The following is a 13,000-nucleotide window of genomic DNA, read 5'->3' as shown; positions in this document are numbered from 1 at the left end:
TTCAATCTATCAACCTTTCGGTTACTGGGCCAACGCTCTAACCACTGGACTACCTGCCTCTCCCCTAGATAACTCCTGCTCTATAGAGATAATCTTCATCTTAAAAGAGTCAAATAGTAGATGTGCCTTGTCGTGTCCTTTTTTGGCATTTATCCCTGAATGACAGATAACTGAGCTCAATATGTAGGTCAACCTCCCATTGCGAACTGCTGAAAGATCAATAAAGCGAGATAAGGACACAAGGTTTCACATCACTGTGGATGACTTTTGACCTTACACGAGAAACATAAAGTACAAGAAGTGCTGGAGAACGAAGTGCTGTATGACACACACATATGTATGACACAGTCCCCCTCCAAAACGAATCATATTTGGATAGTAGAGATCCTACTGTGTATTTTCTACCCCACTTTAGCTGAGACAGGTGGAAACGTTTTCTCTTTACAGCCCAATATTCTCAACATATTATAGTGTCAACATTGTATTTTCATTATTGGTCTTAAAAAAATTGTTTTCATAAATTACTTATTGCAATTTCTTGTTGGCACAATACAAGTGGCCATAGATTGAAATTCAATATAATTTGAATTAGTTATACACATTGACATATATTTTTTGAAATGCCGACTTTTATTTTGAAGGTTTCGACATTACCATACGAAAGTGACGTCTCGTCGGAGCTGCTGGCAGAATACTAGTGCGTGTATTTATGTCAGTACTATATTGATAATAACAGCGGCTATTCGTGACCAAGCATATGTAAAGCAATTCTGCGTGAATATATGCAAAGGTAAGCAGATGAATCGAATATCGAATGTTGCCATTTTGATCATATCTGTAGTGCGTGTGTAATACCGCACACTGATGCTTTGACATTGTCAGGGGAACCGGGCAACATTTTGCAATATGGAAACATTTTATCCATGCTAACAATGCCCTGTGCTCTGCAAGTATTCTACGCAATCATTCACATCAATAACTTGACACCAAATAAAAGTACAACAGAATATCGGAGCAAATACGCAACAATCTATTCGTGAGTTTCGGATTAAAATGGCAGACGGCGGCGAAGGAGTTTCTCTGGAAGGAACATGGTGTACTGTGTAGCATAATGGTCGTCTGCACGTCATCACAGTACCTCGACCATTGGCGCACAATGTATAGTAGGAGTAGAAGACACGATGCGATGTGTTTGACTAGGTTACATATATTTGGTTCATATGAAACTTTGGTCAGAACAAGTGTCTTTTGTTTGACAATAATTGTTTCAAGCACGCATGAATTGCATAGATGGTGCGCACTTGATAAGAGCTTTTGGGGAGTTGGTGTAAACTGGTCTAAACAAAACCAAATTAATCTATGCAAAAATGGAATAGGAGAATGGTAGCCTGTCTACAGTATAAATTGGCTTTTAAACCCGTATATACATGGTCATGACGTAGGCAGGTACCTTGTTATAGTACAAAAGTAGTATAAAACAATTTGTGTAAAATGACCATAACTACCATGTAAATATCAAATGAATATGTGGCATGAGTTTTCACTACCAACCACACCTACTTATTAGATCTTAAATGTTTTATTAGCAGAAAGTGATGGGGAAGTCACACTCCCTCTTGTCGAAGGGGAAAGACGACCGTAGCAGCCAGAGTGGCCTGGCGACTGGTCCAGAGTACATAGACACACAGAGTGAAGAGGATGGAAAGAATGGAGATGTGTCTCAGTTCCCCTATGTGGAATTTACTGGCAGAGACAGTGTCACATGCCCCACATGCCAGGGCACTGGCAGAATACCACGAGGTAAGGGGATAAACAAATACATTCCTACACAGTAATAAACATGGACTCTCACTCACTGACACAATACACCTACATCTGTTCTAAATCTCCACCTCATGAGCTGCTATTTTTTTTCTTCTAATTTGCATTTTGATTTGATAGGCCACCTAGAAACACTGATACTTCCAACATTCACTGAAAATGAAAAAGACATACGTTTGAACCAACATCAGTTTCCTGTGTAAATGGCTTTGTCATCACATCTCTAATGCAGGCCAAGAGAACCAGCTTGTGGCTCTGATTCCATACAGTGACCAGAGGCTCCAGCCAAGGAGAACGTAAGTCTCATCTCGCTCAGCCAGACGTCTCTTTTTTTTTTTTGAAAGCTGTGCAATTGAATGATTCAACTGTGGTTGACTGTGGTCTATATCCAACTTCTGTCTTTCTTTTAATGGCGCTTCCTCCCTTTCTCTTGCAGAAAGCTGTATGTCACTGTGTCTGTGTTTCTATGCCTCCTGCTGTCTGGCCTGGCTGTGTTTTTCATGTTCCCTCGTTCTATCGACGTCTCCTATGTGGGCGTGAAGTCTGCATTCGTCTCCTATGACCAGGACAAACGGATTGTCTATCTCAATATCACGGTAAGATCCTCTTAGTTGTTTCTTGTGTTTCCATCTAAGGGTTGACATGGATTCAAATCCAATTGTATTGGTCACATGTTTCGTAAAACAACGGGTGTAGACTAGCAGTGAAATGCGTATTTACCGACCGTTCCCAACAATGCTGAGAGAAAAATAGAAAGACAACAACACAAGGACTAAATACACCATGAGTAACAATAACATGGTTATATACACGGAGTACTAACGCCGAATCAATGTGCAGAGGCATGAGGTAATTGAGGTAGATATGTACAGTTGAAGTCAGAAGTTTACATACACTTAGGTTTTCAACCACTTCACAAATTTCTTGTTAACAAACTATTCGTTTTGGCAAGTCGGTTAGGACAAGTAATTTTTCCAACGATTGTTTCACAGATAGATTATTTAACTTATCAGTCACTGTATCACAATTCCAGTGGGTCAGAAATTTACATACACTAAATTAACTGTGCCTTGAAACAGCTTGGAAAATTTCAGAAAATGATGTCATGGCTTTAGAAGCTTCTGATAGGCTAATTGACATAATTTGAGTCAATTGGAGGTGTACCTGTGGATGTATTTAAAGACCTACCTTCAAACTTAGTGCCTCTTTGCTTGACATCATGGGAAAATCCAAATAAATCAGCCAAGACCTCAGAGAAAAAATTGTAGACCTCCACAAGTCTGGTTCATCCTTGGGAGCAATTTCTAAACGCCTGAAGGTACCATGTTCACCTGTGCAAACAATAGTACGCAAGTATAAACACAATGACACCACTCAGCCGTCACACCGCTCAGGATGGAGGTGCGTTCTGTCTCCTAGAGATGAACGTACTTTGGTGCAAAAAGTGCAAATCAATCCCAGAACAACAGCAAAGGACCTTGTGAAGATGCTGGAGGAAACAGGTACCAAAGTATCTATATCCACAGTAAAACGAGTCCTATATCGACAACCTGAAAGGCCGCTCAGCAAGAAAGAAACCACTTCTCCAAAACCGCCATAAACAAGCCAGACTACAGTTTGCAACTGCACATGGGGAAAAAGATCATACTTTTTGGAGAAATGTCCTCTGGTCTGATGAAACAAAAATAGAACTGTTTGGCCATAGTGACCATCGATATGTTTGGAGGAAAAAGGGGGAGGCTTGCAAGCCGGAGAACACAATCCCAACCGTGAAGCACAGGGGTGGCAGCATCATGTTGTGGTGGTGCCTTGCTGCAGGAGGGACTGGTGCTCTTCACAAAATAGATGGCATCATGCAGAAGGAACATGATGTTGATATATTGAAGCAACATCTCAAGACATCAGTCAGGAAGTTAAAGCTTGGTCGCAAATGGGTCTTCCAAATGTACAGACCCCAAGCATACTTCCAAAGTTGTGGCAAAATGGCTTAAGGACAATGAAGTCCGAATTTTGGAGTGGCCATCACAAAGCCCTGACCTCAATCCTTTGTGGGCAGAACTGAAAAAGCGTGTGCGAGCAAGGAGGCCTACAAACCCGACTCAGTTACACCAGCTCTGTCAGGAGGAATGGGCCAAAATTCACCCAACTTATTGTGGGAAGCTTGTGGAAGGCTACCAGGAATTGTGAAAAAGGGAGTTTAAATGTATTTGGCTAAGGTGTATGTAAACGTCCGACTTCAACTGTACATATAGTTAGGGGTAAAGTGAATAGGCAAACAGGATAGATAATAAACCGTGTCAGCAGTGTATGTGATGAGTAAAAAAAGTGCAAAAAGGGGCAATGCAAATAGTCCTGGTAGTTATTTGGTTAACAATTTAGTAGTCTTGAGGTTTGGGGGTAGAAGCTGTTCAGGGTCCTGTTGGTTCCAGACTTGGTGCATCGGTACCGCCTGCCATACATTAGCAGAGAGAACAGTCTATGTCTTGGGTGGTTGGAGTATTTTACAATTTGTAGGGCCTTCTGTTACACCAACTGGTTCTGGAATAGAGGGATAAGGATAAGATTTTTCAACACCGATACGATTATTGGAGGACCAAAAAAAGACGATGTGATTAATCGGCCTATTTATTTATTTGTAATAATGACAATTACAACAATATTGAATGAACACTTATTTTAACTTAATGTAATACATCAATGAAATCAATTTAGCCTCAAATAAATAATGAAACATGTTCAATTTGGTTTATATAATGCAAAAACAAAGTATTGGAGAAGAAAGTAAAAGTGCAATATGTGCCATGTAAGAAAGCTTAACGTTTAAGTTCCTTGCTCAGAACATGAGAACATATGAAGCTGGTGGTTCCTTTTAACATGAGTTTTCAATATTCTCAGGTAAGAAGTTTTAAGGTTGTAATTATTATAGGAATTATAGGACTATTTCTCTCTATACCATTTGTATTTCATTAACCTTTGACTATTGGATGTTCTTATAGGCACTTTAGTATTGCCAGTGTAACAGTATAGCTTCCGTCCCTCTCCTAGCTCCTACCTGGGCTCGAACCAGGAACACAACGACAATAGCCACCCTCGAAGCAGCGTTACCCATGCAGAGCAAGGGGAACAACCGCTCCAAGTGTCAGAGCAAGTGACGTTTGAAACGCTATTAGCGCGCACCCCGCAACTAACTAGCCATTTCACATCGGTTACACCAGCCTAATCTCGGGAGTTGATAGGCTTGAAGTCATAAACAGCTGCTGGCAAACGCACGAAAGTGCTATTTGAATGAATGCTTACGAGCCTGCTGCTGCCTACCATTGCTCAGACTCCTCTAGCAAATCATAGACTTGGTTATAACATGATAACACACAGAAATACGAGCCTTAGGTCATTAATATGGTCGAATCCGGAAACTATCATCTCGAAAACAAGACGTTTATTCTTTCAGTGAAATACGGAACCGTTCCGTATTTTATCTAACGGGTGACATCAATAAGTCTAAATCAAATCAAATTTTATTTGTCACATACACATGGTTAGCAGATGTTAATGCGAGTGTAGTGAAATGCTTGTGCTTCTACTTCCGACAATGCAGTAATAACCAACGAGTAATCTAACCTAGCAATTCCACAACTACTACCTTATACACACAAGTGTAAAGGGATAAATAATATGTACATAAAGATATATGAATGAGTGATGGTAGTGAACGGCATAGGCAAGATGCAGTAGATGGTATCGAGTACAGTATATACATATGAGATGAGTAATGTAGGGTATGTAAACATAAAAGTGGCATAGTTTAAAGTGGCTAGTGATACATGTATTACATAAAGATGGCAAGATGCAGTAGATGATATAGAGTACATTATATACATATACATATGAGATGAGTAGGGTATGTAAACATTATATTAAGTGGCATTGTTTAAATATTCCTGTTACATTGCACAACATTCAATGTTATGTCATAATTACGTAAAATTCTGGCAAACTAGGCGGCCCAAACTGTTGCAATATACACTGACTCTGCGTGCAATGAACGCAAGAGAAGTGACACAATTTCACCTGGTTAATATTGCCTGCTAACCTGTATTTCTTTTAGCTAAATATGCAGGTTTAAAAATATATACTTCTGATTATTGATTTTAAGAAAGGCATTGATGTTCATGGTTATGCACCGCATCGATTATATGCAACCCAGGACACGCTACATTAAACTAGTAATATCATCAACCATGTGTAGTTAACTAGTGATTATGATTGATTGATTGTTTTTTATAAGATACGTTTAATGCTAGCTAGCAACTTACCTTGGCTTACTGCATTTGCGTAACAGGCAGTCTCCTCGTGGAGTGTAATGTAATCAGGTGGTTAGAGCGTTGTAAGGTTGCAAGATTGAATCCCCCGAGCTGACAAGGTAAAAATCTGTTGTTCTGCCCCTGAACGAGGCAGTTAACACACTCACTGTTCCTAGACCATCATTGAAAATAAGAATGTGTTCTTATCTGACTTGCCTAGTTAAATAAAGATTAAATAAAGGTGTAAAAAAATATTTATATATATATTTTTTAATCGGGCCAATTCGGTGTCCAAAAATACTGATTTCCGATTGTAATGAAAACTTGAAATCGGCCCTAATTAATCGGCCATTCCGATTAATTGGTCGACCTCTATTCTGGATGGCAGGGAGCTTGGCCCCAGTGATGTACTGGGCCGTACGCACTACCCTCTGTAGCGACTTGCGGTCGGATGCCAAGCAGTTGCCATACCAAATGGTGATGCAGCCAGTCAAGATGCTTTCAATTTTGCAGCTGTAGAACTCTTTGAGGATCTGAGGGTCCGTGCCAAATCTTTTCAGCCTCCATTTGGGGGAGAGGTGTTGTCTTGCTTTCTTCACAACTGTGTTGGTGTGTGTGGACAATGTTAATTCCTTAGTGATGTGGACACAGAGGAACTTGAAGCTCTCAACCCGCTCCACTACAGCCCTGTCGATGTGAATGGGAGTGTTTCCTATAGTCCACGATCAGCTCCTTTTGTCTTGCTGACGTGGAGGGAGAGGTTGTTGTCCTGGCACCACACTGACCTCCTCCCTATAGGCTGTCTCATTGTTGTCGATGATCAGGACTACCACCATTGTGTTGTTAGCAAACTTAATGATGGTGTTGGGAGTCGTGTTCGGTCATTCAGTCATGGGTGAACAGGGAATACAGGAGGGAAATGAACACGCACCCCTGACGGGCCCTGTGTTGAGGGTCATAGTGGTAGATGTGTTGTTGCTCACCTTCACTGCCTGGGATATATATATATATATATATATACATTTGTTTTTAAACCTAGGGGCAGCCCGTAAGGAAGTCCAGGATCCAGTTACATAGGGAGGTGTGTTCAGTCCCAGGGTCCTGAGCTTAGTGATGAGCCTGGAGGGTACTCTGGTGTTGAACGTTGAGTTGTAGTCGATGAAGACTATTCTCGCATAGGTGTTCTTCGTGTCCAGGTGGGAAAGGGCAGTGTGAAGTGCAACAGAGATTGCACCATCTGTGGATCTGTTGGGGCGGTATGCAAATTGGAGTGGGTCCTACGTAATGACTCTCTTTCCAACAACTGTTGTGCCGTATGTCTTTTCTTCTAGAACACTCTGAACATCACCAATAACAACTACTACGCTGTATCCCTGACCAACATCACAGCCCAAGTGCAGTTCTCTAAGACTGTGATTGGGAAGGCCCGTATTAGCAATGTGACGACCATCATACCACTGGATAAGCAGCAGGTGGGTCTTTACCATATGAATATTAGAATAATATGCCTTGGTATAATTGCTTGTTATAAACATATTACAGTTTATAAAGTGAGCATAGCTTGACAAGTGAATCAAAGTTGTACTTTCAACTGTCCTGAAGTGCTTTTCTATCGCTCAACACAGCAGCTTATTGTTCCGCCCGCTTTGCTGCAAAATCTAGCAACGAAATGAGACCTCATTGATAGTGAACCTTGTTGTTGCTGACGAATCCACTAGAGCATCTGTCCCTGTTCTGAGGGCATCAGTAGCAGCAAGGATGGAATAAGGATGTCATTTTTGGACTGTTGCCCTCAAACGTTACTCATTACTTACTCAGTCAGCACTCAACCGCCCTGTTCAATATGGGAGATGGATAACGGCTGCATTACATCATATTGTTTATTTCAGATTGACTACATGGTTCCCACAGTCATTGCTGATGAGATGAGTTATATGTTGTAAGTATTTCACAAGTAATTGCATTTTATTGTGTGGTTGACAGTACAAATGGTGACATTTCTTTAATACATGTTTTGTGTTGCAGCGACTATTGCACCCTGCAGTCCATAAAGGTTCACAACATTGTGGTCATGATGCAGTAAGTATACAATGCATTCGGAAGGTATTCAGACACCTTCCCTTTTTCCATATTTTGTTACATTACAGCCTCATTCTAAAAATGTTTGCTCATAAATCTACACACAATACCCCATAATGACGAAGAAATGTATTAAAATAAAATAAAAAACAGAAAAGTCTTATTTACATTGGTATTCAGACCCTTTGCTATGAGACTCAAAATTGAGCTCAGGTGCATCCTGTTTCCATTGATCAGCCTTGAGATGTTTCTACAACTTGATTGGAGTCCACCTGTGGTAAATACAATTGATTGGACATGATTTGGAAAGGCACACACCTGTCTATATAAGGTCCCACAGTTGACAGTGCATGTCAGAGCAAAAACCAAGCCATGAGGTCGAAGGAATTGTCTGTAGAGCTCTAAGACACGATTGTGTCGAAGCACAGATCTGGGAAGGGTACCAAAAGATTTCTGCAGATTTAAAGTTCTCCAAGAACACAGTGGCCTCCATCATTCTTAAATGGAAGAAGTTTGGAACCACAAAGACTCTTCCTAGAGCTGGCCGCCCAGCCAAACTGAACACTCAGGGGAGAAGGGCCTAGGTATGGGAGGTGATCAAGGAAGAACCAGCTCCAGAGTTCCTCTGTGTGATGGGAGAACCTTCCAGAAGGACAACCATCTCTGCAGCACTCCACCAATCAGAGCTTTATGGTAGAGTGGCCAGACAGAAGCCACTCCTCAGTAAAAGGCACATGACAGCCCACTCTGAGTTTGCCAAAAGGCACCTAAAGGACTCTCAGACAATGAGAAACAAGATTCTCTGGTCTGAGGAAACCCAGATTGTTCTCTTTGGCCTAAATGCCAAAAATCACATCTGGAGGAAACCTGGCACTATCCCTACGGTGAAGCATGGTGGTGGCAGCATCATGCTGTTGGGATGTTTTTCAGAGGCAGGGACTGGGAGACTAGTCAGGATTGAGGGAAAGAGGGAGCAAAGTACACAGAGATCCTTGATAAAAACCTGCTTCAGAGTGCTCAGGATCTCAGACTGGGGCAAAGGTTCAACGTCCAACAGGACAACGACCCTAAGCACACAGCCAAGACAACGCAGGAGTGGCTTCGGGACAAGTCTCTGAATGTCCAGCCAGAGCCCGGACTTGAACCCGACCAAACATCTCTGGCGAGACCTGAAAATAGCTGTGCAGCAACGCAGAAACTCCCCAAATACAGGTGTGCCAAACTTGTAGCGTCATACCCAAGAAGACTCAAGTCTGTATTCGCTGACAAAGGTGGTTCAGCAAAGTACTGAGTAAAGGGTCTGAATACTTAAATGTAAAAAAACAAGTATTATTATTTTTTTGCAGAAATGTCAAAAAGCCCTTTTTGCTTTGTCATTACGGGGTATTGTTTTGTAGATTGATGAGGAAAAAACACGATTTAATCCATTTTAATATAAGGCTGTAACATAACAAAATGTGGAAAAAGTCAAGGGGTCTGAATACTTTCTGAATGCAGTGTACCTTTTCAAATATCTACTAATACGTTGAGTTTACACATGTTACTGTACCTACTCTATTTATTTTGTCAAACCACACACGCCCATGTGGGCAGCCATTTTGGGGAAACTGACTACTGTCTATTGACTGGTTTTCAGGGTGACAGTGACCACCTCCTACTTCGGGCACTCGGAGCAGGTCTCCCAGGAGATATACCAGTATGTGGACTGTGGGGGCAACACTACCTCGCTGCATGGACATGTGAAGATGTATCAGTAAGGCAGTATAAACACAGACATAATGGAAGCCCGTCCATCTAAAGGCAGACGAGAGGGTTTTTTACGGAGTTCCTTTGGGCACACGTCTACTGGAGAATAGGAGGAACCATGAAGTTAGCAAGGTGCCAATGTTCAGTTTAATGAGGGTTTGAGGATGTCGCAGGTAGAAAATCTCTTGTGCAAATTCTTCCTAATCGAATGGCCCAATCCAATGTGTACAGGCATTTGAGGTAAAGATGCACTTTAGCTTTGTATGGGAAACGCAATCATCAGAAAGTATTTATATGGCTTGTTGATGTAATGTAGTCTGTACCACTAACCTTCCCAGAACACTAGGTATGGGACGTGCAATACAAATGAAGTAATAGGACAGCATCCTCATTTGGATTACCAGCACCACTAATCACCCCAAACCACTTTTTTGATGGCATTTTATGCCATTCTTTTTTTTTTATACCAGCCATTTTGTTTTCTTCAAGGGTTTATTTTGTACAAAATAGTACTTCCTGATGATGTGTGTCGTTACTCTTACATTTTCATTGTAATGATAGAATGAGACGTAAATCTAACTGAGGTGGCAGATCATGTCGGGTTGGAGTCGGCATACTTGTGATGACTACGGACCATAATTAGATTGCGTCATTTAGGGATCTAATGAGAGGGATCTTGTATTTTTTTATATAATTCAAATACTGTACCTATAACTATTAGATGTGTTGTTTTATGATGTGAATTACTCTTTAATTGTTTGTTTTAATGGGAATGTTACAGGTTTTTTCTCTAACTTGGGTAGTAGACGACTACCCATTTCGAAATATGATATTACATAAATACCCTCAATGGTGTTGTAAAATGAGGTTTTTATTTTCTCTTTGGGAATCGATTTTAAGAGGTCATTTTGTCTTTACATTTTTTATTTGATGCCCTTTTCCCCTTTTTTAATTTGTCACGATTGATCACTGAAACTCGCAAGTAAGTTGTGCTTTTTGAGTTTGTGTTTCTTTCTGAGATGATTAAATGTCAGGATACAGTACGTATCCATTTAGTTATTTTCCTTAAACATTTGTTATTGCTTTTAACGTCTGTTGTGCATGCACAGAAAATGCCCAAGATAAAATATCAGATGTGTACATTGTTTACATTATCTGATATACTCTATGGAGGAACAATCACACCAATGTATCATTGTATATGTCAATGTGCCATATTATGTACCAAATCATCCAAGAAGGAACATTTTCATCAGTTTAAAGTCAGTTCTGAATCCTCACTGAGGTGCGTTGACTGTGTACTACTGTGTAAATGTGGATACTGTCCATGTAAGCCACTGCCAATCATACAGTACATGTAACGTTGTTTTTTCCTTGCATGAAACTGGGAATAAAAGTGGTTGATTTTGAGGTTTTTGTTTGGTGCATTTATTGATAGTTTGTAGTTGGGGGAGAATTCAAAGGTTGGAGAAATGTGCAATACCAATCACTAGCACAGGGTGGCGCCTAATTTAACTAAATTAACTTAGAAACAAGTAAGTGTTGGATGAAAATATAGTTTCTGTAATGACAAATGACCATCTGCGCAAGTTTGCATGAAAAGCTTACTTTACTCACTATTGAAGTCCAAGTAATTAACAACACAATGCATGCCATTCATGTGTAAAACACACCAAGTCCAATATTTAGCATCTTAAAAATAGCACAACGTTACATTTAAAGTCACTCAGAATAGACAGGCTTAGTTATGTTTGACAGGGTGCTCTAGTGAACATGTACTTTTATTCTAAATGGACAGTATACAGCATGTGTTTGCTGTCATACAGTATTGTGTCAATGTGGTACTCTGTTCTACAAGGATCCTAAACAGGTTTGTATGCTGTATTGTAATGTATGTGAATTGTAATGCATGCTGTATTGTAATGCATGCTGTATTGTAATGTATGCTGTAATGTATGTGTTGTAATGTATGCTGTATTGTAATGCATGCTGTATTGTAATGTATGTGTATTGTAATGTATGCTGTATTGTAATGCATGCTGTATTGTAATGCATGCTGTATTGTAATGCATGCTGTATTGTAATGCATGCTGTATTGTAATGTATGCTGTATTGTAATGTATGTGTATTGTAATGCATGCTGTATTGTAATGCATGCTGTATTGTAATGCATGCTGTATTGTAATGTATGCTGTATTGTAATGCATGCTGTATTGTAATGCATGCTGTATTGTAATGCATGCTGTATTGTAATGCATGCTGTATTGTAATGCATGCTGTATTGTAATGTATGTGTATTGTAATGTATGCTGTATTGTAATGTATGCTGTATTGTAATGTATGCTGTATTGTAATGCATGCTGTATTGTAATGTATGCTGTATTGTAATGCATGCTGTATTGTAATGCATGCTGTATTGTAATGCATGCTGTATTGTAATGTATGCTGTATTGTAATGCATGCTGTATTGTAATGCATGCTGTATTGTAATGTATGCTGTATTGTAATGCATGCTGTATTGTAATGCATGCTGTATTGTAATGCATGCTGTATTGTAATGCATGCTGTATTGTAATGTATGCTGTATTGTAATGCATGCTGTATTGTAATGCATGCTGTATTGTAATGCATGCTGTATTGTAATGTATGCTGTATTGTAATGCATGCTGTATTGTAATGCATGCTGTATTGTAATGCATGCTGTATTGTAATGCATGCTGTATTGTAATGTATGCTGTATTGTAATGCATGCTGTATTGTAATGTATGTGTATTGTAATGCATGCTGTATTGTAATGTATGTGTATTGTAATGCATGCTGTATTGTAACGCATGCTGTATTGTAATGTATGTGTATTGTAATGTATGCTGTATTGTAATGTATGTGTATTGTAATGCATGCTGTATTGTAATGTATGTGTATTGTAATGCATGCTGTATTGTAATGTATGCTGTATTGTAATGTATGTGTATTGTAATGCATGCTGTATTGTAATGTATGTGTATTGTAATGTATGCTGTATTGTAATGTATGTGTATTGTAATGCATGCTGT

The 13,000-nt window shown here is 39.8% G+C and overlaps 1 protein-coding gene across 2 annotated transcripts; it reads left to right on the top strand.

Moving 5' to 3' along the window:
• The first annotated feature begins 649 nt into the window (after positions 1-649).
• On the top strand, positions 650-11,357 carry LOC118364372 (transmembrane protein 106B-like). 2 transcript variants are annotated; one of them, XM_035745862.2, is made up of 8 exons: positions 650-790; positions 1,590-1,800; positions 2,054-2,117; positions 2,258-2,417; positions 7,454-7,594; positions 8,012-8,061; positions 8,148-8,201; positions 9,838-11,357. In XM_035745862.2, the coding sequence occupies exons 2-8, from the start codon at positions 1,596-1,598 to the stop codon at positions 9,956-9,958; spliced, it is 795 nt and encodes a 264-aa protein (XP_035601755.1). In that variant the 5' UTR covers positions 650-790; positions 1,590-1,595; the 3' UTR covers positions 9,959-11,357. The 2 variants fall into 2 exon arrangements, with proteins under 2 accessions (XP_035601755.1, XP_035601754.1); XM_035745861.2 differs by having other exon boundaries at positions 1,587-1,800.
• The last annotated feature ends 1,643 nt before the right edge of the window (positions 11,358-13,000 follow it).

The sequence above is a fragment of the Oncorhynchus keta genome, chromosome 31 (assembly GCF_023373465.1).
Source record: "Oncorhynchus keta strain PuntledgeMale-10-30-2019 chromosome 31, Oket_V2, whole genome shotgun sequence".
Lineage (NCBI taxonomy): Eukaryota > Metazoa > Chordata > Actinopteri > Salmoniformes > Salmonidae > Oncorhynchus > Oncorhynchus keta.
This window is presented reverse-complemented; position numbering and strand designations above follow the sequence as displayed.